We start from the raw sequence: 24,735 nt of genomic DNA on the forward strand, positions 1-24,735 counted from the left end.
GCTTCTTTGGCAACTAGGAAGGAGTCAAAAAAGTCATTCTTATGACTTTCTCTCATGACAGAGAAAGGTCATTCTTAACCAAGGCAGGGAGGCAGGAAGGATTCTAAGAGTATGGCCAGAGGCCTCAAAATAGCTAAAAATCTCTTTGCCTCTAGGGTCGTGCTAAAGAATTCGGGTGTAGGAGTCAAACAGATCCAGGTTTGAAGCCTGGTTTGTTATTACTAATTGGGACTCCTTGGGCAATGCATTTAATTTCCTGCACCTTTGTTTTCTCATCTTTTAAAACGAGGACAATAAAAGTGCTTTTCGGTGATTCTCATCATCTGGATCTGAGCTCCATTGTCACCTCCATCGAGCAGCCTTCCCTGATCATCTGAAGTGACCCCTCCCGACCCTTTTCTCTCAAGGGACCTTGTTTATTCTGAAATCATTACTCACAAGCATCTGAAATCATTTTACTCTTTCTGTTTGCTAGTTTAGTGTCTTGCTTTCTTAGTAGCATAAGCCTTTTGAGGACTGGCAGCTTGTCTGACATTTGTTGTGTTATAAGCCTGAGTGCACAATAAATATTTGTTGGTGAACATTTGGGATTGCTGTGTGAATAAGAAAACCCATGTCAAGAAGTTAGCATTGCCTCTGACACACAACCAATGAACAAATCATGATCACTTAAGAATTGCACAGATTGTATTTAACTTTGTGCTCGGCACGGTCCTAAACGTTTTACAGACTCCAAGTCAACTCAATTTGTCTCCGCATAACCCCAAGGTAGAATCCTATTATGAGCCCCCATCTTATAGATGAGGAAACTAAGTCACAGAGTGTTCAAGTCACTTGCCCAAGATCAACCAGCTTGTAGGAATACAGCTAGAATTCAAAGCCAGGCTCGAAACCAAGCCCTTATACACGAAGTTCGCCGCCTTTGAAGATAATGATGATGACATTTTTATTTTGGGTGTAAAGAACATGGAACATTGCTTAGCCTAAGCGGACCTGGATCTTTGTCCTTCCCTGGATTTGGGGAAAATGCGATCGGTGTCTAGGGGAGGGAGTCGTATTTTCTTGAACAGCGTGGCCCTCACGTCCAAGCCCGTCCCCGGATGTCCAGGGACCCGCCTGCACACTCCGAGGCCTGCCAGGTCCCTGCCGAGCAGCGGGAGCCTCCCAGGCCCCCTCCGGCCCAGTGCCGCCGCGTGGCCACGCCGCGCCCGGGCCCTGGGAAAAAAGTTTCCAAACGGCGCTGCTAGGCGCTGATTGGCCGAGGCCGACGCGGTTCCGTGGCGCCGCAGCCAATGGTCGGCGCCCGCCGCGGGCGCGGGGGTGGGGGCGGTGGTCAGAGGCCCGGGCTGCGCCGTCCGCCGCGGTAGCCGCCCGTCCTCGCGGACAGAGCCGGGGTAAGTGCGGAGCTGCGGTGGCCGGGGCTGGGGGCCGTCCCGGGACCGCCGCCACCACCGGGAAGCTCTCTTGCCCGCCCTGGGGACCGCCAGGAGCCGCCTTGCAGGGACCCTGCCGCGCCCCTCGCTCGCGCGTTCCTTCCCGGCCGCCTGTACTCCGCCGGTCCCGGGCGCTGGGCTCAAAAATCCCGCTCTCTGCAGCCTCCCTTCCTAACTTTGTGCCTTCCCACCCTTGTGTCCTCGCGCCCAGCTCCTCGCCTTTGCCAACTTTCTTTCTCTTCTAGCGCCCTCCGCTTCCTCCATGACTTCCACGGTCCTTCGTGCCCTCCTCGTCTCCAGCCCCCCGCTGCCTGGCTCCTCTGCCCTCCTGGCTCTCTTGGTCTTTTCTCGCTCTTTTTTTCTGCCTCTTCTCAGCCCCCGCCACCCCCTTGCCTCCTGCTGCCCCAGACTTTCCCTCATTCCTCGTATCTCCTTCCCCCCCGCCCTCGTCCACTGCCCCTTGCCACTTCCACCGTCAGTTCAGGCCTCTTTTCCAAAAACCTCCCCCCTGCTTGGCATCTCCGTGCCTTCGGGAACGTGTTTGGAACAGTCTCCTTCCCTCTGCTTTTTTCAGATCTCTGCTGCAGGAAGGTTCAGATTTCCCCTGATAGCACTCTGGGGAAGGATAGGATAAAGGACGAAAACGCTTATTCTACAGTTTGAATGCAGTGCTGGGACTTACCTGCCTCCCCGAGGTCGTGGGAAATCCCGCCATCATCTTGACACGGCTTTTTGGGAAGCTACCTTATCTTCTCCAGTCATCTCAGGTTCTCCGCCTCCTGAGGGCCTGAGCTTCCCGGATTTCTTTGTCCAGGGTTGGTACCAGGTTGTGCCTCTTTCTACTTTCAGCCTCGAGGTCCCTTTTAACTTCCTTTCTAAAGAAACGGCTTTTACAGGGTGCACTGAGCAGAGATTTGTCATTTTCTATGCTAGTTTGGTTTCTGTATTCTTGGGTAGGATGGCATTTTAGGACACACATAGGGTGCTTTGAAGAGCATTTGGATCCCAGTGACTGACTCCCAGAGCCACTTACCTGACCCCACCACCACACTGGTATTTAACCAGGTTTGAAACTTAAATCTTTACTCTCACTGTGTCTTTTGTGTAGGATTAGATGCTTTAAGTCTCAGGGGCGTCCAATTGGCATATTTTATCCTCTCATTTTGGATAATAGTTTCTTAACTTGGCTTATTCTGTTAGGATGTTATTTTTGTTTCCAAAGTGTGTTCTTTTGCCTTAGAACTTGTGAGCCCAGAGAGATTACACTCCCTTTCCTTACCAGATAATTTCCTAACATGAGTGGGCCTGCATACAGAAAGTTTGTGTCAGCAGCTAGGACTGTTTTTGCACCTAGTACTGATGTAGGTGCTTTCTGTCTGCCTCTCCCAGCACTGCTTTAGCCCTTAGAAGGTGTTTGGAAATGTTCGAGAAGGGTTGGAGGAGAGGGAAATCACAGAAGGAAAAAAATCTTTGCCTAGCATCTTTTTTTTTTTAAGATTTTATTTATTTATTTGACACAAAGAGCACAAGCAGGGAGAGTGGCAGACCGAGGCCGAGGGAGAAGCAGGCTCACCGCTGAGCAGGGAGCCTGATACTGGGCTTGATCCCAGGATTCTGGGATCATGACCTGAGCCTGAGGTAGACACTTAACTGACTGAGCCACCCAGGTGCCTGAGAGATACCTTTATAAACAAAATTGGCACCCTTTCTTAACATATCATGAACTTTCTTCTATATTAGTTCATATACTTCTTAACAACTGTGTAATTTTCCAAATCAGTCCTCTGTTGACAGTTAAGTTTCTACAGTTTTCCACATCAGTGAATGATGGCATACACCCTTGAGTATATGTCCTTGCATGCCTGTCTAAGTATTTTTGTAGGAAGATCATTACAGATTTTGAAAGCACAGAGACAGAAGCCAGACTTGCTGACTCTTGACTGGTTTTGCCCCAGTGATGCCACTTCTGCAAAATGCGGAGCCTGCATCATAACCTAGAAGCTGTTGAAGCACGTGCAGACATTTGGCCGTGTCTTTCTTTCCCCTCCCTTTCCCTTCAGCTCTTCCCTTTGTTTTGATTGGGAAGGATTGAGGTTGGCGTGGAGAAGGGTGGTGAGTTAATTCTTGATAGTTTATACGTTTGTACTGCTCCTGACCAGCTATGCTGGTTTCTTCTCTCAGAGGAAAGCCAAAGGAGAGCGCTTTGTTTTCTCTAGGGTTTTGAAATCAAAGGTGGGGTGGGAGATCTAAGTCATGCAAAATAGAGAATACATACTTTTTGAACTTTGTGCTCCCAGCTTGTGCTCCCTTGCCTGCTGTAGCATATACTTTTGAGGTGCCCATTAGGTTTGTCCACAGAGCTCCTGGGGTGCGAGAGCAGAAGCATAGAGGCAGAATGCCTATAACACTTGTAGCACAAATGAAAGGCATGCAGTGCCCATTTTTAAGATCGTGGGTACAGAGTTGTATATACCGAGACCCGTGCCTGTCACAGTGCGTTTGGAAAGACTGGGGGCCAGATGAAATGAGTGAATCTGACCTCTGAACAGTCTCTTTGCAACCCCAAGGAGACCATGAACTTGAATTCAAAGACCCTCCAGTCACTCCCTCCCCGCAACTTGCACTTGGGTCTGATTTGCCTCTGCTGTCCACTTGCACCTCTGGAGATGGCCAAGGCGTGCAGTGTTTCTGCTCCAGCTTCTGCTTCTAAGAACCCAAGTGATGTCTTGCTTACTCTTAATAGCCGAATGGCTTAAAGGGGATAAAACTGAACATAAGTTATTAAACACCCAGCACGCGGTGGTTCAGTTCAATAGGGAGAGGGAGTCTTTCTTTCCGAGTCATCTTACCTGCTTTCTGTGGCAAAGAATAATGCACATTGGAACTGTGAGACGTTTTCAGATGGCAAAGGAAAAAGCGTACATTTTTAAGATTGTTTCAGAACAAAGTGAAGTTCGGCTGTTGCTTCTTCTTAGTCTATAATATATTTTTTCCTCTTCCCTAAGGATTGTTTTTAAAATGCAGGGGGGTTTTGGGTTGAAATGCCAGGCCTGTGGTTTTTGCCCTTTAGTTGGAGGAGCTACAAATGGTGCAGGCTGTGACAGGAGCTCAGGTCTCTGCTTAGCGTCTTTCCACCACCACCATCACCCCTACACCCTGGCCCTGAAGTCCAAAACCAGAACCTTCCCATCAACGCGGTTGTAATTAGAGCCTCTCGCGCAATGGAAGTGCCTCCTAAAACATCTCAAATTCGTTTCTTTCCTGAGGATTTTTAGTCTTCACTGGCCATAAGTGTTTTATTTAGGAAGCTTTTTTTCCCAAAACTCAGCTGTCATAAGAATGAGGGTGAACATTAAACCCCAAGAACAGTATCAGATGCTCCTTATCATGTACACCTGGAGAGGGGTTAGTTTCCAACAAGGTATTCTCTCCTGCCACTTTCCACTAATGAGATGCCACTCAGGTGCTGAGGGAGCGTGGGGTTTTCCCCCATCCTGCCAAGCCTCTTAGGGATGTACAGGTGTCAACCATAAACTAGTCTTCAGAGGTTTATGGCTTCTTGCTTTTCCTTAACCTCACATCCCCTTCCTACTAGTGGTCCATCTCTATCTTTCCCTTTGCTCATTCATTCCACAAGCATATATTTAGTGCCTGTTATATGCCAGGAACTGTTCTAGGCATTGGGATAAAAAAGCAAGATGGAGAAGGCCCCTGTGTTCAACAATTGACATTCCAGTGGGGAAAGATTAAAAACAAAACTCAAAATGATGAAATAAAGCAAAGGTTAATAAATAGTGAAGGGCTAGAGAGGATATTTGGTGGTGTATTCAAATAAGGTCTCTCTGGGGAAGACATTTCAGCTGAGATCTGAATGACAAGGAGGATACCTAGGCAGAGAACAGCAAGTGCAAAGGCCCTGAGGTGGGGAGCAAGTGTGTTGTGCTTAAGGAATGGAAAGAAGGGGGCGCCTGGGTGGCTCAGTCGTTAAGCGTCTGCCTTCGGCTCAGGTCATGATCCCAGGGTCCTCGGATCGGGCCCGCATCGGGCTCCCTGCTCCGCGGGAAGCCTGCTTCTCCCTCTCCCACTCCCCCTGCTTGTGTTCCCTCTCTTGCTGTGTCTCTCTCTGTCGAATAAATAAATAAAATAAAAAAAAAAACGGAAAGAAGGCCGTGTGCCTCGAACATAAGCTAATGCCTGGGGGCGGGTGGGTAGGGTTGGGGAATGTTTAGAGAAGTAGGCAGGAACTAATTACATTGAATATTAGATATATTTTCCCAAACAGCAGGAAAAACCAGTCTACATCCATTGTTCCTAGTTCCTAACTGTTTCGCCCTACTACACAGACTTGTGCCATGCAGTTGAGACTATCCTCAATAAGATAACGGTCACACAGCACTCAGCTGCACGGGCTCTGGACACTATAGGGACTGGTTTGGTGACTTCATATTAGATGAGTTCTGGGCTCATTAGAGCTTAAGACTTGAGCAGGGAGTACCGCATCTAAGTTTACCCTTACCCATTGCCATGTTAATTGATGTTATTTACACTCTAGGTGCTCTAATTCTTTTTACTTTCAGCAAACAACATCTTTCACTACTTACCTTAATTAGGACCCTCTGTGGCAGCCATCCAACCCTAACTGGTATAGTCAAGAAAGGGAGTTGGTTATCTCTCATAACCTTAAATCAGGTATGACTGGATCCAGGTGTTCAAATGAGATCATCAGGACCCAGCGTCTCCACCTCTTGGCTCTGCTTTCCTCTGTTTTGGCTTCATTCTCTGGCAGACGCCTCCCTTGTGATGGGAGGATGATCACTGGCAGCTCCACGCTTACCTCCTACCATCTTACCCTAGTGGGAAGAGTTTTTTTCTTTCTTTTTTCTCCTAGCTTTATGGAGATATAATTGACATAGAACATTGTGTAAGTTTAAGGTATATAACATGATGGTTTGATAAACGAATATATTGTGAAACCATTACCACAATAAGGTTAGTTAACACTTCCAGAGTGTCTTTCTTGATCGCTCTGCAAAAGCCCTTGACACTGATTTGCTCAGCTTGGGTTAGGGCCACCCCTGAACCAGTCATTGGTCTAGTTTGGGTTAGACCCATCCTGTTATTGGCTCAGCTTGGGTTCGGCCCTCCTCTGAGCCAGTTACTGATGCTGGAGGCATCCCTCCCGTGTTGTGCCCCCTAGATGCTGATGTCAAGTACATCTGAATCACATGGAATGAATGTAGGGTTAGTTTCCCCAAGATTGGAGTGGTGTTACAGAAAGCTGGAAGAAGAAATGCTGGACTGGAGAAAGATCAACAAATGAACAGCTTTCTACTTTTTGCAGCTTCTGTGCTTCCATTCAGCTTTCAGAGAAACTGTTCCCCAGAAGGGGATGGGTGGGGCACATCGCATGTTGTCTCTGAATGAGGGAAGGGAGAAAAATTAGGAAAGAGAGAAGATGTGAGTACAGATACTAACAAATCTAGTTATCAATAAGGGCTGTGCTTGAATATAATTGTTTGATTTTTTTTTAACCAGGGATCCAGAAGTTGCTGATTGTGTCCATGTTAACACTAACATATTTAGCTGAATGATTAATATTTGTAGTAAAAAAATATAGCTTGTTATGGTGGCTCAGTCAAGTGTCTGACTCTTGATTTTGGCTCAGGTTGTGATCTCAGGGTCGTGAGATCGAGCCCTGTGCTCTGAACTGGAGCCTGCTTAAGATGCTCTCCCTCTGTTCACCCCCCCTCCTAGCTCGCTCGCTCGCTCTCTCTCTCAAAAAAAAAAACCAAACAAAACAAAACAGTTGTTATGCCTTGCAAAGTGAGGAGTTGTGTTCATTCTTTTGTCCCTGAGGACATCCGATTGTGAGCTCCCTTGAGGGAAGGAAGGGACTTTGGAGACATCTCATTTGGATTCCTGATGAACTTTTGACAAGCTCAGAGCCTTAAATAAGGCTCTGTCAGCCAGAGTCTGTAAATGGCCCGCTGTTCATAGAGATCCCTTCCCCAGCTTCTGCTCTGGATCTCTCCAAGTCCTCAGAGCCAAGGCCCCATTCCCACCCCCTGCCCTGTAGCTACTGTCCTGTTTGTCTGCTTCTCACACCCAGCTCTCCAAAATTTCCTCTACTTCCTCTTCTTTACCTCCTCGTAACTCCTCTGCCCAATTTCCGCCCCCCCCCCCCGCACTGTGTTGAAACTGTTCTTGCTCACATCACCAGTGACCGACATTCCGTGAGGTCTCCTGGGTATTTTCCAGTCCTTCTCTTAGTTTCTCTGTTGTATCGTGGATACTGTGGACCGGTCGTTTTCCCTTGACACCATCTATCTACTGCCAGGACAGCTCACTGTCTGGTTCTCGTCTCTTCATTTGTCCCCTGTCTCCTTAGATTACTGTTTCTTTCTTTGCCTACCAGTCAAACACTGGCATTCCTCAGCGTTCCATAAATAGCACTCACTAGATTCTCCAGCAGTTCCGTCACGAGAAAGAGGGAAGAAGCAGCTACAGGCTCAGGACTCTTAAATTTGTGTCAGGCCAGAGTTCACCCCAGAGTTTCAGATCTGCTGTTGCTTCTGGATGTGTCACTGGCATGTCAAACTAGAAATATCCCAAACTCGGCTCATTATCCTCTCGCCCTAAAGTCTTTCCTTCTGTTCTTCATCTCTGGTGATGGGGATGGTGGTGGCACCTGTTGTTGAAACCAGAACCCCAGAGATGTCCTCCCCTCCTTTTTTTTTTCCTTGCGCCCCCCCCCCCACCCCCATGAAATGAATAAAATCTTGGTAGTTTTATCTATTCATGGAATGTAACGTGGGTGGGCTGTATTTTGTCTGAGTTTGGTTTCAGTTTTTGGCAATGTTTTATCATTTAATCCAACATAAAATTTAGGAGCTTCCTCTCCCCCCCCCACCACATTAAAAATAAGCTCTTTAACCAGACATGGACAGTAATTGTAAAGCTTTCTCTCCTAGACACCATGCCACAAGAAGAGTGACCTCTTGCTCTGTTTTCACCATGGAAGACTCGGGAAAGACTTTCAGCTCTGAGGAAGAAGAAGCTAACTACTGGAAAGATCTGGCTATGACTTACAAGCAGAGGTCAGTCTTCCCGAGTCCACCCTGCTTTTTCTTCCCATCCTGGTGGCAGCTACCATTCAGTGTGGGGCTTCTGAGGCGACAAGCATTACAAAGGACTTGACACACATTCTGTCCGTTACATCTCAAAACTGCCTCATGAGGAAATAGTTATCACCCCATTTTACAAATGAGGAACTGAGCCTCAGGGAAGGCAAATAACTTGCCCACCGAGGTCACACCGGCCAGTAAGCAGCTGGGCTAGAATGTGAGCATCAAAGCCTCCAGTCCTGAGCAAACTGCTGTGCTCTTTCCCATCCTATTTTCTGGAAGGGTTTTATCAGTTGGGGATGCCATATCTGGTCAGTCCCCGTGCCTGACAGTATGGGTTTTTGCAGATTTTAAATGTGGAACCAGCGGTTCAGTGTCCATATCTGGGAGTAGTGTGTGTGTGTGTGTGTGTGTGTGTATGTGTGTGTGCAGCATTGCTTTTTATTTCTCATGGACTCATATTCTCCACCTAATTTTCTTATTCTTAATTTGACTATAAGATAACTCAGGTTTAGTATTAAAAAAAAAAAAGCGTTGCTTACTTTTAAGGATCGAGGACCTGGAACTGGGTGTCTGGGGTTGGCCAGGCGCACACTGTAGTGGTGGAGTGAGCAAACATTTATATTAGATCCAATTCCTGCTTACAAGTAAATCTGCAGAGGGTACACAATCCCAAGGATACTTACTCCACGTTGAGTTCAAAAACCAAATACATTGAATGAATGAGCAGGGAGTGAATTCGTAGAGAAATAGCTTCGGAGTCAGGCAGATGTGGGTTGAGGTCTGAGCTCTACTTCTGACTCACATGACATTGAGACAAGTCACATCTTCTTTCAGCCTTACCTGTAAAATGAGGGTAAGCCTAGTTTCTGCCTCGAAAGGTGGTTGACAAACAAGCTAATCCATGCATCACCCTCCACAGCATGGCTAGGTGCTCAGTAAATGGTTGCCTAATGGCGTCTGGGACTTCTGTAGGGCAGAGAACACGCAAGAGGAGCTCCGAGAATTCCAGGAGGGAAGCCGCGAATATGAAGCTGAGTTGGAGACGCAGCTGCAACAGATTGAAACCAGGAACAGGGACCTCCTGTCGGAAAATAACCGCCTTCGCATGGAGCTGGAAACCATCAAGGTGAGAGGACATGGACAGCACGCCCAGACAGGCTTCTGGCGTGGCATGTGTGTGCCTGGGAAAGCGAGCCCGGCTGTGCAAGGGGGCCCCTGGCCAGCCCTGGGCATGCTCCCTCCTCCCTCAAGATCTGCTGGGTGGAAGTGGTGTTGGAAATCTTTTTTGCCCCCATTAGGAGGAGCTCTGTGAGAAGCAAGTCACACATGTGTCCCCACGGTCATTCCTGGCTGTCTATCACAACCCCACCAGGCATGTGAAAGGTAGACATTTTTGGAGTATGGAGTGTCACCGGATTTGCTGATCATTAGATTATACAAAGTCCAGAGTTATGCTGCCCAGTGAATTGACAGTTAAGTTCATTAAAATAAAATAAAAACGTAATTCCTTCCTTCTGCTAGCTACATTTCACCTGTTCAGCAGCCCCACATCTCTAGTGGGTATCGTTATTGGACAGAGAGGTGGAGAATATTTCCATCATTACAGAAGGTTCTGTTAGATAGTGCCGGTCTAGAGCAGGTTCCTCAACCTGAACACTGTGGACCTTTGAGGTCCGGTAACTTTCTGCAGTGAGGGCTGAGTTTTGCATTGTAGGGTGTTGAACAGCATTGCTGGTCTCCACCCACTGGATGCCAGGGGCACCCTCTCCCCCCAAGATTTATGAGTACCAGAAATACCTGTCGACATTGCCAAGTATCAGGAGCACCACCGGTCCAAAGGGTAAAGACTGCCTTTTGGACATTCTGTAGGGCTTAGCAGATAAGCACTCGCCCATGCCCTGCAGACTGCGTCTCTCAGCCCTCACAGCCAGGCAGGCTTGAACCCACCCTCGCCCTGAGATTCCTGATCTGAGTAAGTCTGGGGGGGGGGGGGTGGACCTAGGCATGTCTGCATGTCTTTTCCTTTTTAAGCTTTACTTACTTATTTTAGAGAGAGTGCGCAGTGGGGAGGGGCAGAGGGAGAGAGAGAGAATCCTGAAGCAGACTCCCTGCTGAGTGCAGAGCCCAAGATCATGACCTGAACTGAAATCAAGAGTCAGCTGCTTAGCTGACTGAGCCACGCAGTTGCCTCTTCATTTTTAAAAATAAAGCTCCCCATGTAAATTTTGATGAGCTGCTGGGGGGAAAGAACCAAGGGCGAGGTATGGTGGATACTGGAAGGGGATGTGCTCCTAGAGCTCTGGAAGCTTTGTGAAGGAAACAAACCTAACCCCAAAAGCACTTAAGGAAAAAGATGCTCAGTTACGGAGTAGTGATCGAGAGATCCTTCTGAGAGAAGGGTCTGCATGAGCTGGAGACGGCTTCCCGGGGGAGCTGGGAGGGATTTGAGCTGATTTTTGAAGGTGAAGGGAGTGTGTATGCACTTATGTGTGTGCATGTGCACACGTAGCCAGCAGGTTGGGGCTTAGGGGTTAATGAATAATTAATCTGGACCTTCCGTAGACACAGACGAGAATGGATGTCGAGCAGACTCGAGAATCCTGGCTTTAGTAGTGCATAGGAAAAAGTGGGACCCACAAATGGATTGGGGGTTGAGGGATGGGGAGGGGCAGAGGAAAGATCCCCAAAGACCTCAGAAGCTGAGCAGTGGAGTGTAAGCTTTCATGTTGTAGACCGCAAAGCCCACACTGGACGTCTACAGATCCGTCTGGCCCACTGATGTTTTTTGCTTAGTCTTCCCTGGTTTTTATTCAACATTTTATCGTGACAGTTTTTAAGCACGCCGCAAGGTTGAAAGAATTTTCCAGTGACCACCTGTATATCCACCATCTAGGCTCTACTGATAACCTTTGCCATACTTGATTTTTTTTTTGCCATACTTTTTTTTGATTACATATCTATCCATCAGTCTAGCTTTCTGATGCATTTCAAAGTGGCTTGCAGACATCTATACACTTCCCTGTAAATACTGCAGTGTGCTGTTATTAACTAGAGTTGAGGGTTTGTTTACAGTTCATTCTTTTGATAGTAAAATTTATTTATTTATTTTAAAGATTTTATTTATTTGAGAGAGAGAGAATGAGAGACAGAGAGCACGAGAGGGAAGAGGGTCAGAGGGAGAAGCAGACTCCCTGCCGAGCGGGGAGCCCAATGCGGGACTCGATCCCAGGACTCCAGGATCATGACCTGAGCCGAAGGCAGTCGCTTAACCAGCTGAGCCACCCAGGCGCCCTGATAGTAAAATTTATATCTTTAGTGTTTTTTTAAAGATTTTATTTATTCAGAGAGAGTTCACGTGTGAGTGGGGAGAGGGAGAGAGAATCTCAAGCCGACTTCACCCCGAGTACAGAACCCCACATGGGGCTCGATCTCATGACCCTGAGATCATGGCCTGAGCCAAAAGCAAGAGTTGGATGCTTAACCAGCCAAGCCACCCAGGCGCCCCTGGCGTTTTAAGTATTTAATATCAGTATTCAAAGTTGTGAGGCTTCGTATACAAGTCTGGGTTTCTGACTTCCTTTGAGAATCGGCATGCCAGGCCTGCGTTCTTCCACGCCAGTGAAACTCTAGGCGGCGGTTACTGAGACCGAGCAAGCGTTCACCAGCCCATCCCAGTCCCCACTACTGTCCCCCACCTCCATCCCTGACACTGAGGGATAAGTGTCCTTTGCTTTATCCCTACACCTGGTCCATGCCACTGATTTTGTGGGCAGCCCGACCCCTGCCCCTGGCGCTGAGGAATCGTGGTGCTTAACTTGAAGGGGACTCGGACGGAACACTGTGGAAGGGCGGCGGGCGGTGTGAGCCGTAGTCCGGAGAGGGACCAGGCCCTCCGTGGAGGCCGACTCCTGTCGAGCAATTATGAAGTAATTAACTGTTTCAAGACCGAGCCTTTGAACTTGCAGAAGACCTCTTCGTGACAACCACCGGACAGATGCCTGAGGTGCAGAGTGTAAAGCAGAAGAAGTAGAAATGCCTGGGTAAACAGAACTGCCACCGGGGCACCCGGCTGGTTCCGTTATTGGAGCATGTGACTCGGGGTCTCAGGGTCATGAGTTCGAGCCCCACGTTGGGGTACAGATTACTTTAAAAAAAAAACTGCCACCAGCAAGTATCTGTCAGTGACCCCAGAGAAATGTTTTCAACTGAGTCAGACTTCTTGACAACTGGCTTATTCACCACAAGTTGAATAAGAAGGCCTGTAGGCCTATAAGGGATCAAACAGAGAGTCTGTTGATGCCTTCATCAGCTGACAGCTTATTATAATTAGCCCCAAATGAAAGCACAATATTTAGCAACGGCTTTTCATGTCCACGAGTTCAAAGGACATCCTTTGCATCTTTATGCTGGTGGAGAAGCCCATTAACGGCATCATCTTAGAAACTGGGTTTGAATTGAGGTTAATGACGTCGGATCCTTTGCGCTCCTGTTTTGTTTGGAGATGCACCTGGATAAAGGGGGTGAGGCTGTCAGAGCCAGCCCTGGGAATTGGCCCTTGCGTGGGGCTTGGTCGGCCCCTCCTTGGCTGAGGGGAGTTGCTTCCTCTGCTCATGGCCAGGAAACAGAGTATCAGAGGGGATGGAGCAGCCTGAGGATGTGCAATGCCCTCCCTGTCCCCACCCCGTAAAGGATCTGCTTGTTCTGTGGAAGCTCTTCTCACGCTGCTCTCACCACACCTCTCTGGCCCAAGTACCATTATGTCATTCTCCTCGTGCATCCCGACTGTTTTCTAGCAACGCCTTTGTTTACTTGACTGAGGAAAGAAGAGTGTGTCTGTTTTTCAAGCTTCCTTTTTCTTTTTTTTTTTTTAAGGTTTTATTTATTTATTTGATAGAGCACAAGTAGGCAGAGCAGCAGGCAGAGGGAGAGGGAGAAGCAGGCTTCCCACTGAGCAGGGAGCCGGACGTGAGGCTCGATCCCAGGACTGGAATCATGACCTGAGCCGAAGGCAGCCGCTTAACCGACTGAGCCCCCACAGGCACCCTGTTTTTTTTGTTTTGTTTTGTTTTTTAAGATTTTATTTTTAAAGTAATCTCCACACCCAATGTGGGCCTTGAACTTACAACCCTGAGACGAAAAGTCGCGTGCTCTACCAACTGAGCCAGCCAGGCACGCCTCAAACTTTCTAATTAGACTTTGGGCCTTTCCTGTGGGACGTGTTTTCGTGTGTAGATGAAGGGAAAGCAGTAAGGGTGTTTGGTGAAGGAAGGTGATTTGAAAGAGCAGTCAAAGCAGAACGTATGTGTGCGTGTGCATGTGTGGTCGATACCTCTGTGGCCTGGAAGGAAACGTTTGAGGGCAGTTAAGCATAGTTGTTTAATGAGCACAAGCCCCAGGGGCTCACATTGGATCTTGGTTCAGTCATTTGCTACCAGTTGACTTTGGGCTAATGAAGTAGCCCCAGTTCATGTCTCTGAAGTAGCATTAAATGAGCCAACGTAAGAACTATCTTGAGCCAAGAAGCTGGCCCAGAGTAAGCATGTGATGAATGTTAGCTGCTGACATTGCGCAGCAACAGATCATGAAGTCATTTGCCTAGTTCTTGCCTTGGAAAGCACTAGTCACATCACACTAAGCTCTTTTGATAATTAATAACAGGTTGTGGGGCTTTCTTTATTTCCTTCCTTCCCTCCCTCCCTCCCTCCCTCCCTCCCTCCCTCCCTCCTTCCCCCCTTCCCCCAAAGGTCCAAAAGTCCTCTCTAACTCCCCCATGCTACAAGGGTGTGTCCTGGATCACAAAGTTAGAACAGTTGTCAGACTAAGTACATGGTTTCCTGCTCTTACGGTGAGGCACAAGCAACCAAAGTTACTGTGATTCCTGATACGCAATCCAGGGATGTCACATGAAGTGGATTGGTGTTGCCCTTGTTTGTGGATGAGGCTTGGAGAGGTTTATATGGCTTTCCATGGCTGTGGACACCTTGAGCAAAATAATTCCTTTTGAAGATTGTTGGGGGTCTTGACCCTTAGGGGCTGCAGGGACCAAGTTCAGGAGGGGGCGGGCTGCAAGATGCTTGTGGGCCAAGAGGTGGGAAGTACTTGGGACATAACAACTTTGAATGGTGGCCCCCATTCTCGCTCTGCCCTCACTTGCTTCAGAGTCCATATCTGTGGAGAGAAGGTTCTACTGGCTGAGGTTAGGCTTGTGGCCTGGCTGTGGTGGGAGGCTACGAGAATGTCTGGAGCCTCCTTAGTGTGATGTGAAGACCGGTCCCATAAAGATCCTATGATATGGGAGAGCTAAGTCCCCTAAAGAAATCAGGGTGCTGCCGAGCTGTGCACACGGGGAGGGTCGGACACTCACAAGCTAAAAGCAGTAGTGTCCACTCCAACAGGAGAGCATATGTTCCAGGAATCCCTCAGTATTTTAAGGAGATGACAGGGAAGGGAGATAAACACAGCTTATCAGAAGGTTAAATCACACACTCAGTGTCAGTTTTGTCCTCCAGGAGAAGTTTGAAACGCAGCACTCAGAAGGCTACCGGCAGATCTCAGCCTTGGAGGATGACCTTGCCCAGACCAAAGCAATTAAGGATCAACTTCAGAAATACATCAGAGAGCTAGAGCAAGCCAATGATGACTTGGAAAGAGCAAAACGGTACGTCGGGAAGGAGAGAACAGGTTTTGGAATGCATTCATTTGGCCATTGGCAGGGAAAGCATTTGGCCAAGGCAGGACTCCCAGTGGAAGCAGCATTTGGGCTAAGACCAGGGGATGCAGAGACATCATCCAGGGAAGGGTATGAGGTGAGAACCCGCCAGGCAGAAGGACGAGCATGTGCTAAATACCGCCCTGAGGTAAGCATGTCCAAAGAACAGGATTTCATTCCTTTTTTTTTTTTTTTTTTAGGATTTTATTTATTTTTTTTGAGAGAGAGTGAGCACGAGCTGGGGAGAGGGACAGAGGCAAAGGGAGAAGCAGACTCCCTGCTGAGCAGGAAGCCCAACATGGGGCTTGATCTCAGGACCGTGGGTTATGACCTGAGCCAAAGGCAGGTGCTTAACCGACTGAGCCACCCAGGCGCCCCAAGAACAGGATTTCTTAAACTGACGTTCTGTTGTTTAGCAGAATACTAACAATCATAACATTTATTGAATAACTACTCTGTACCAGGCTCCCTTTTTTCTTTGATGAAAACACTTTAAAAATTAGATATAAATTGCTTACAGTGGCACGCACAGATTTTAAGCATACAGTTCAATCATTTTGGGCAAATTGCATATACGTTCACGGGACCCATGCTCTTGTTAAGATATGGAACCTTTGTGTTGCCCCCGTAGTCCCCTGCATTATTGTTAATAATATTATTATTACTAGTTTAAGTAGGTTCCACACCTGGCGTGGAGCCCAGTGTAGGACTTGAAATCAAAACCCTGAGATCAAGACCTGAGCTGATATCAAAAGTCAAACGCCCAGTTGACTGACCCACCCAGGTGCCCCATCCCCTGCATTATTTTTTACTGGTTGCTTTAGGATCACAACACTTCATTGTACCACTGCATGTGAAGTGCAACAGCCTTGGAATCTTATAGTTTCACTTTTATCATCCTTGAACTTTATGCTATACTCATAATACTATTATGTCTACAAATGCTGTGGTTTCCACAATACATTGCTATAATTTTTGCTTTAAAAAGCCAAGTATAGGGTGCCTGGGTGGCTCAGTTGGTTAGGTGACTGCCTTTGGCTCAGGTCATGATCCTGGAGTCCCGGGATTCAAGTCCCAGGTTGGGCTCCCTGCTCAGCGCGAAGTCTGCTTCTCCCTCTGACCCTCCTCCGTCTCGTGCTCTCTCTCTCTCTCTCTCATTCTCTCTCTCAAATAAATTAATAAAAATCTTTAAAAATAAATAAATAGGGGCGCCTGGGTGGCTCAGTCATATAAGCACCTGCCTTTAGCTCAGGTCATGATCCCAGGGTCCTGAGATCGAGCCCCGCAGCATCGGGCTCCCTGCTCGGTGGGAAGCCTGCTTCTCCCTCTCCCACTCCCCCTGCTTGTGTTCCCTCTCTCACTGTGTCTCTCTCGTCAAATAAATAAATAAAATCTTTAAAAAAAAAAAAAATAAAAGCCAGGTATATTTTAAAGAAATTAAGAGAGTTAAAAAGATAAGCTTTTATATTTACCCACATATGTACTATTTCTGGTTCATTCCTTCCTGAGGACCAGGGTTTCCCTCTGGTACCCTCTCCCTTCAGCTTGAAGAACTTCCTTTAGGAATTCTTATAGGACAGGTCTGTTCACAGTGAAGTCTCCTTGTTTTAGTTTATCTGAAAGTGTCTTTTGCCTTCATTCTTGAAAGATATGTCCACTGGATGTAGGATTCTGGGTTGACAGTTGTTTTTTTGTTTTGTTTTCTTTCAGGGGATTGTTCCACTGTCTTCTGATTTTCTTGGTTCAGGTCAGAAGTTAGTGGTCATTTGAATGGTTACTTCCCAGTATGTAATATTTTTTTTTCTGGCTGCTCTCAGATTTTCTCTTGACTTTTTGTTTGTAGCAGTCTATGATGTGGCTAGATTTTATATATACCTAACTTTTTTTTTTTAATTGTTGGATTTAACCAGAATTGATTTTTTCATTTCATTAAATAATCTCTATACCCAATGTGGGGCTCGAACTCATGATCCTGAGATCGGGAGTCAGCTGCTCTACTGACTGAGCGAGCCCCTGTATGTATTTATCTTGATAGGGGTTTGCTGGGCTTCTTCAGTCTGTAAATTTCTCTTTTTGCCAAATTTAACTTTGGTCATTATTTCTCAGAGATTTGTGCTGCCCCATTTTCTCTCTCCTGTCCTTCTGGGACACCAACTACACACACATTAAGTCCTTTTGATATTGTCACACAGCCTCTTTTTTTTTTTTTTTTTTTTTTACCCCCAGTCTTTTTTTCTTTTGGTTCTTCAAATTGGTTAATTTCTATTGATCTGATTCAGGTTCACTGACTCCTCTCCAATCGGCTGATAAACGAATTCCAGTAGTGTCTTTAGAGATTGTATTTTCAGTTCTAGAATTTCCTTTAAAAAAAAAAAGATTTGTTTGACAGAGGGGGAGAGAGCACAAGAAGGGGGAGGAACAGAGGAAGAGAGAGAAGCAGGGTCTCTGCTGAGCAGGGAGCCTGATGCGGGGCTCTATCTCAGGATAGAGCCATGACCTGAGCCAAAGGCAGGTGCTTAACCGACTGAGCCACCCAGGCACCCCCCCCCCTTTTTTTTGAATTTCCTTTTTTTTTTTTTAAAGATTTATTTATTAGAGCGCATGAACAGAGAGAGAGAATACCAGGCAGACTCTCCGCTGAGCGCAGAGCCCAACATGGGGCTCGATCTCTCAACCCTGAGATCATGACCTGAGTCGAGATCAAGATTTGGACGCTTAACAGACTGAGCTCCTCTCTTTATATCCTTCAGTAGCTACTTTAAAGTCCTTTTCTTTTCTGCTAATTCTAACATCTAGGTTATCTTAGGGCCATTTCCAGTGATTGCCTTTTCTCCTGAGTTTGGGCACATTTTTTGTGCTCTTCATGTGTCATGTTGCGTAATCTTGAATTCTGGACATTATGAATGATGTGTGGCAGAAACTATGGATTTTGGTTTTGATTTTTTTTTTTTTCCTGGTCTGTTAACTAGGACGAACTAACACTCCAAACTGTTTCCGCTTCATGGGCAGTAGCTGAAATCTGTTTGATTCTTTTAGCCTTAACCAGGTTGCTTCAAGTCTGCTGAGCATTTGCATGGTCTAGAGGTTAGCCAGAGATGTGGGAAGAGTTTAGATGAGAATTTGGCACTAGTGATGGACTTCTGTCATGGAGCTGTAGGCAAAACATTAACAGAGATGCAACATTCACCCACTGCTGTTTCTTTCCTCCAAGTGGTGGCTGCTGTTATTGCCTTCAGACCATTGTTGTTTGACCCAGAGTTTGTAGTTGTAATCTACAACTACATGAGAGCTTTGGTCTGATACAAGCCACCTTATCATTATCAAAAGTGGGATCTCAGAGCTCTTTGTATATTTTTCCATTAATCTTTTATCCTACGTGGAAAATATTTTTCATAGAATAATCTGGTCTTCTGCCTGTATCTTTGGTATCATGTTCCATACAAATAATTTTCATTTTTAGGTCATCCAATTTTTGTCTCCTTTTTTAGCTTCTGTGTTTCCAGACTGCACTAGGGAAATCTCCTTGATCCTTTGATTATGCATGTCTTCTCTTAATTTTTTTTGTAAGACTTTTTTTATTATTTATTTTATACTTATACTTTTAATCTGCCTGAAATTTGTTTACCTAGTACAAGACATGGGTCCAGTTTTATTTTCAGTACATAGATAGCCAATTGTACCAGTACTATTTATTAAATACTCCTTTTTTTTCCACTGAATTTAACCCATCTCTGTCATATGTTAATCTCTAACATATCCTGGGATCTCATTCTGGATTCTTTATTTTGGTCCAGTGTACAATTTGTGAATTACTATACCAATACCATAATGACTCGATTACCATGACTTTGTAGTATGTTTGCAAGCCACTGGCATACCATTGTTTTCACCTGTATTTCATTGATCAAAGCAAGTCATGTGGTCCAGGTCAAGAGGTGGGACAGTACATTCCACTCACACTGAGGCCATAACAAGGATGTGGATGTAGGGAGGGTGAAGAATTAGGCCCAATTATGCAGTCTACCACAAAGAAATAGTACATTGACTGGTTCTAAAATAATATCCAAAGAGTAGAGGTTTTTTATGCAAATTCAAGGAAATAAAAATAGAAATTCACCATATCCCACCCCCCACAAAGGGCATTCTATACACTCTATTGTACATCTTCTTTCACATAACAGTAGATCTTGGAGATCTTTCAGGACACAGAGCATTCTTTGTTTTTTTTTCCCCAAGTGCATAATATTCTATTGTATGGTTAGTGTTGTATAGTACATAATGATTTATTTGTCCGGTCCCCTGTAGATGGATATCTGCTACATTTGCATTCTTGTGCAGTGATAAACATTGCTGTAATGAATCCTAAACATTGCTTGCACAGATATTTATCTGTAGAATAAATTTCCACAAGTGAGATTGCTGGGTCAAGGGATATATGCATATGTGATTTTGATATTATTGCCCATTTGTTCTTTATACGGTTGTATCACTTTACATTCCCGGCAGCTATGTATGTAAATCCGTCTTTCCAAGTAGCTTCACTAACAGTGGTTTTCAGACCTCGGATTTCTGCCAGTTTAGTAAGTGACCGATGGGTACACTTCTCAGTTATGAGTGATGTTGATTCCTTTTCCTAATTTAAGAACTGTTTTATTTCTTTTTCTATGAACTCTCTATCTTTGCCTATCTTTATTTTTTTTTTTTTTTAAAGATTTTATTTATTTATTTGAGAGAGAGCATGAGAGGGGGTTGGGTCAGAGGGAGAAGCAGACTCCCTCCTGAGCAGGGAGCCTGATGCGGGACTTGATCCTGGGACTCCAGGATCATGACCCGAGCCGAAGGCAGTCGCTTAACCAACTGAGCCACCCAGGCACCCTTTGCCTGTCTTTAAATTGGGTTATTGTTTTTCATTTCTAGGAGATTGTTATAGATTTGTGACACAAAAATATTTGGCATTTAGATTTGTCTTCCAGCTTTGTCTGTTGTATATGTTACTGTCAAAAGTTATTTGATTTCCCTATAGTCAGATGTATCAGTCACAGGTGGGAGGGCATTGTGCAGTCTAAGGTTTATTTTTATTTTCTTTTTTAAAGATTTTATTTATTTGAGAGAGAATGAGAGAGAGCACGAGAGGGAAGAGGGTCAGAGGGAGAAGCAGACCCCCCTGCTGACCAGGGACCCCAATGCGGGACTCGATCCCGGGACTCCAGGATCATGACCTGAGCCGAAGGCAGTCGCTTAACCAACTGAGCCATCCAGGTGCCCCAGTCTAAGGTTTATAAAGCAGTTAGTCTATGCTTGCTTTTTCTTCTTTTTCTTACATTGCTTTACATTTTTTAAAATTAAAAGCGCATTGGATTCACATTTTGGCCAAATACTGAATTGTTTGGTCTTAAAATCAGATGAGGTAGAGGGGCGCCTGGGTGGCTCAGTCGTTAAGCGACTGCCTTCGGCTCAGGTCATGATCTCGGGGTCCTGGAATCGAGCTCCGCATCGGGCTCCCTGCTCCGCGGGAGGCCTGCTTCTCCCTCTCCCACTCCCCCTGCTTGTGTTCCCTCTCTCGCTGTATCCTCTCTGTGTCAAATAAATAAATAAAATCTTTAAAAAAAAAAAATCAGATAAGGTAGAGGCGAGGCCCAGATCATCATTACAGAATGCATAAAGTTCTGGAATACTGAAGTTTTATTTTTTAAAAAAATTAAAAAACAATTTTATTGTAAAATTTTAATAGTTATATTTGGAAAATTTGACCCCCTACTTCAAGAAGAGTTAATTTCTCAGCCCTACCAGCTATTTGCTCGTTAAAGTCCTTCCACGGTATCTGTAAAATGAAATGACTTACTTTTAGGAAGGGGATAACCTTGAAAGACTCAGGGCCTCATTGGAAGTAACTAAAAATTAAATGCATTCCTTAAAGGTTATTTTTTGTGAATGCTAAGGTACAGAAAAGTTGTACAAAGATTAAAATTGATTTTATTTCATTTCACTCTTCTATGTAGTAGTGTTACATAGATGTTAAAAAAAACTTCTTGTGATAAAAACACACAACATCAAATTCACCATCTTAACCAATATTTTTTAAAGATTTTATTTATTTATGTGACAGAGAAGGGGGGAGAGAGTACGCACAAGCACAAGCCGAGGGAGAGGGAGAAGTAGGCTCCCCGCTGAGCAGGGAGCCTGATGCGGGGCTCAATCCCACTACCCTTTGCAGGGCTCAATCCCGCAACCCTGGGATCATGACCTGAGCCATAGGCAGACGCTGAACCGACTGAGCCACCCAGGTGCCCCCATCTTAACCATTTTTAAGTGTACATCTGAGTAGCATTAAGTGTGTTCACATTATTGTGCAACAGCTCTCTAGAGCTTTCGCATCCTGCAACATTGAAACTTGCACCCACTAAACACTAAATCCTCCTCCATGCTCCCTCGGACCCTTGGTAATCCCCTTTTTGCTTTCTCTGATTTTCACTACTTTGGATACCCTATAGGAGTGGAATCATACAGTATTTGTCCTCTTGTGCCTGGCTTATTTTCTTAGCATAGTGTCTTTGAGATTCACCCATGTTGTAGCGTGCAACAAGATTTCCTCTTTTTTTTTTTTTTTTTAAGGCTGCATAATATTCAAGTGTATGTACAGTTGACACGGGTTTGAACTGCGTGGGTCCACTCACATGGAATTTTTTTTTTTTCAATAAATGCAGTGTAGTACTATGAACGTATTTTCTCTTACAAATTTCCTTAATAGCATTTTTTTTAGCTTACTTTATTGTACAGTGTGTAATATATATAGCATACAAAATATGTGCTAATTGTTCATGTTGTTGATAAGGCTTTTGGTCAATAGTAGGCTATTCGTAGTTAAATTTTGGGAGTCAAAAGTTACATGCAGATTTTGGACTACGTGAGGGGTCGGCACCTCTAGCCCCCGCATTATTCAAGGGTCAACTGTTTATACCACATTCTCTTTATCCATTTATCTGTTCGTGGACATTTGGGTTGCTTCTGCTTCTTGATTTTTTTTTAAATTTTTTTTAAAGATTTTATTTATTCATTTGAGACAGAGAGAGAGAGAGCATGAGCAGGGAGAGAGGCAGAGGGAGAGGGAAAAGCAGGCTCCTCACTGAACCAGGAGCCCGATGTGGGGCTCGATCCCAGGACCCTGGGATCATGACCTGGGCCCAAGGCAGACACTTAACCATCTGAGCCACCCAGGCACCCCTGCTTCTTGATTGTTGTGAGTGCTGCTGCTATAAACATAAATGTACAAATACCTCTTTGAGCTCCTGCCTTCACTTTTAAATATATGCCCAGCAGTGTGATTGCTGGGTCATATGGTAATTCCATGGTTTGTTTCTTTTTTTTTAAGATTGATTGATTTATTTGCGAGAGAGAGCAGGCAGGAGGGGCAGATGGAGATGGAGGAGAGTCTCAAGCGGACTCCACACTAAGCACAGAGCCCCATGCGGGGCCTGATCATGACTTGAGCCGAAGGCAGTCACTTAACCAACTGAGCCACCCGGGTGCCCTGAATCAACCATCTTTTCATCAGTGATTTGCGTTGTCACTTTTATCATAAATTAAGTTCTCCTTTGTATTTGGATCTAGTTCTGAATCTCTGGTCTCCCTGGTCGGTCCTTATAACTGTTGAAGGCTGCACCACACTGTTGTTCACCATTGAGGCTTTATAATAGTGTGTTCTTTATATCTGGGGGAGCTACTTCTCTCTTTTTCAGAGTTATTCTGGACATTCTTATTTTATTATCACATGATCTTTTATTAAAAAAATTTTTTTTAAAGATTTTATTTATTTGACAGAGACACAGCGAGAGAGGGAACACAAGCGGGGGAGTGGGAGAAGGAGAAGCAGGCTTCCCGCAGAGCAGGGAGCCCGATGCGGGACTCAATCCCAGGACCCTGGGATCATGACCTGAGCCGAAGGCAGATGCTTAACTGACTGAACCACCTAGGCGCCGCCCTTCACATGATCTTTTAAATCAGACCCCTGTGCCACTGTCCCCAACGAGAAGCTATTAATATTTTTACTAGGATGTTGTTAAACTCTGAGGTAACTTATGGAGAATGGATTTCTTTGTGATGTTGGGTCTTCCTCTTCACAAACACCATATGTCTGCATTTCAACAAGCCTTCCGTGCCCTGTGGTCAAATCCTACATTATTTTTTGTTAGATGAATTCCTACGCATTTTATCTTTTTTGTATGTTTGACATGTCAAGCCTTTAGGGTGATCTTAACTGTTTCCAGTATTGTACTCCTGAATGTTATTCCTTTGTTTTTATTTAAGCACTTTTGGTAACTTTATTTTTCTCTGAAGACCCTTTGAGGGAGGGTATGAATATAATTCAGTCTAGACATAGCAGGATATATTGAATTGATGAATTCATGAATTGATCCTCACTTTGCAGGACCAGTGGTTAAGAGAGGTTAAGCAGCCTAGGAACGCTTAGGTAGTCTTATGTTGGAGAGCTAGGTTCTCCTGGGTTCTGCTCCAAACATAAACTTCTAACCACCATGAGATAACAATTAGTAGGACAAACACAGGGTCAGTAATAAAAATTGCTGGCATTTATTGAGCACTCACATGCAAAACATCTGTTGGAGGCTTAGTGTATTATTTGCCCCTTGACACCCCCACCACCATGCGGAGGTACTGTTATTACCCCTGCATTGCTTGTGAGGAAACTGTCTGGGCAAGCTTCCTGTTTTGTGCCTCAGAGTTAGACACATTTCTTTATTACCACACTTCTCAGTGCCTTAATAGCATTCCAGTGAAATGTCTATACTGGTCACAAGAGGAAGTGGTTTTTAGGAGGGCAGCTGGGCATTTTGAATTGTTTAAGGTAACTGAAAAGATGGTCTCTTCTCCCTGATTAAATGTACAATAATAAGTTCTGTATGGATTTTAGTAGGATATTCTGAATACTGATTTGCATTTTGAGTCTCCAAGAGAAGATTTGCTGCTTTTGGCATTTGGCTGGGTCCTCTGGGTCATCCTAATAAGGCGCTGGCTCATTGCTAAGTGCTATATGGACATTTCTCACTTAATCCCCAGGACAGTTTTGTGTACCCCAAGAGCTAAGACGATTCTCATTCTGCAGGTGAAGAGCCTGGGCCCTGGAAGGTTAAGATGCTTGTTCAGGTCCGTGGTGTCTAGGAAGTGCCCATGCTGGGACTCATACCCCCCTTGTGTCTGGCCTTTCTTGTCTCCCGGGTTTGTAGACACCAAATGGATGCTGCTGTTTGCTCTCTTGGACAGCTTTATTTTTCTCTTACCAGGGCCACAATCATGTCTCTGGAAGACTTTGAGCAGCGTTTGAATCAAGCCATTGAAAGAAATGCCTTCCTGGAGAGCGAACTTGATGAGAAGGAGAATCTCCTAGAATCTGTTCAGCGACTGAAGGATGAAGCCAGAGGTCAGGAGGCCTTGGCTTTGTTCTTTGTACCCT

At 45.4% G+C, this 24,735-nt stretch overlaps 1 protein-coding gene across 10 annotated transcripts in view; it reads left to right on the top strand.

Moving 5' to 3' along the window:
- The first annotated feature begins 1,316 nt into the window (after nt 1–1,316).
- NDE1 (nudE neurodevelopment protein 1) overlaps nt 1,317–24,735 on the top strand; it is a 47,440-nt gene continuing 24,021 nt past the window's right edge. For 9 of the 10 annotated variants that reach the window (XR_015766576.1, XR_015766575.1, XR_015766578.1 and 6 more), the window contains exons 1-5: nt 1,319–1,394; nt 8,405–8,530; nt 9,533–9,686; nt 15,070–15,218; nt 24,566–24,702. Coding sequence is in view for 4 of the 10 variants with exons in the window: in XM_088017385.1 (XP_087873511.1) it covers nt 8,448–8,530; nt 9,533–9,686; nt 15,070–15,218; nt 24,566–24,702 (523 nt within the window). In the remaining 6 variants the exon portion in view is untranslated. Of the gene's footprint in view, nt 1,395–2,007; nt 2,249–8,404; nt 8,531–9,532; nt 9,687–15,069; nt 15,219–24,565; nt 24,703–24,735 lie in introns of all 10 variants that reach the window. The other variant, XM_028117445.2, reaches the window with a different exon arrangement.

This window comes from Eumetopias jubatus, unplaced genomic scaffold, assembly GCF_037043125.1.
Source record: "Eumetopias jubatus isolate StellerSeaLion01/CBP00866 unplaced genomic scaffold, mEumJub1_p1.0 scaffold_12, whole genome shotgun sequence".
NCBI lineage: Eukaryota > Metazoa > Chordata > Mammalia > Carnivora > Otariidae > Eumetopias > Eumetopias jubatus.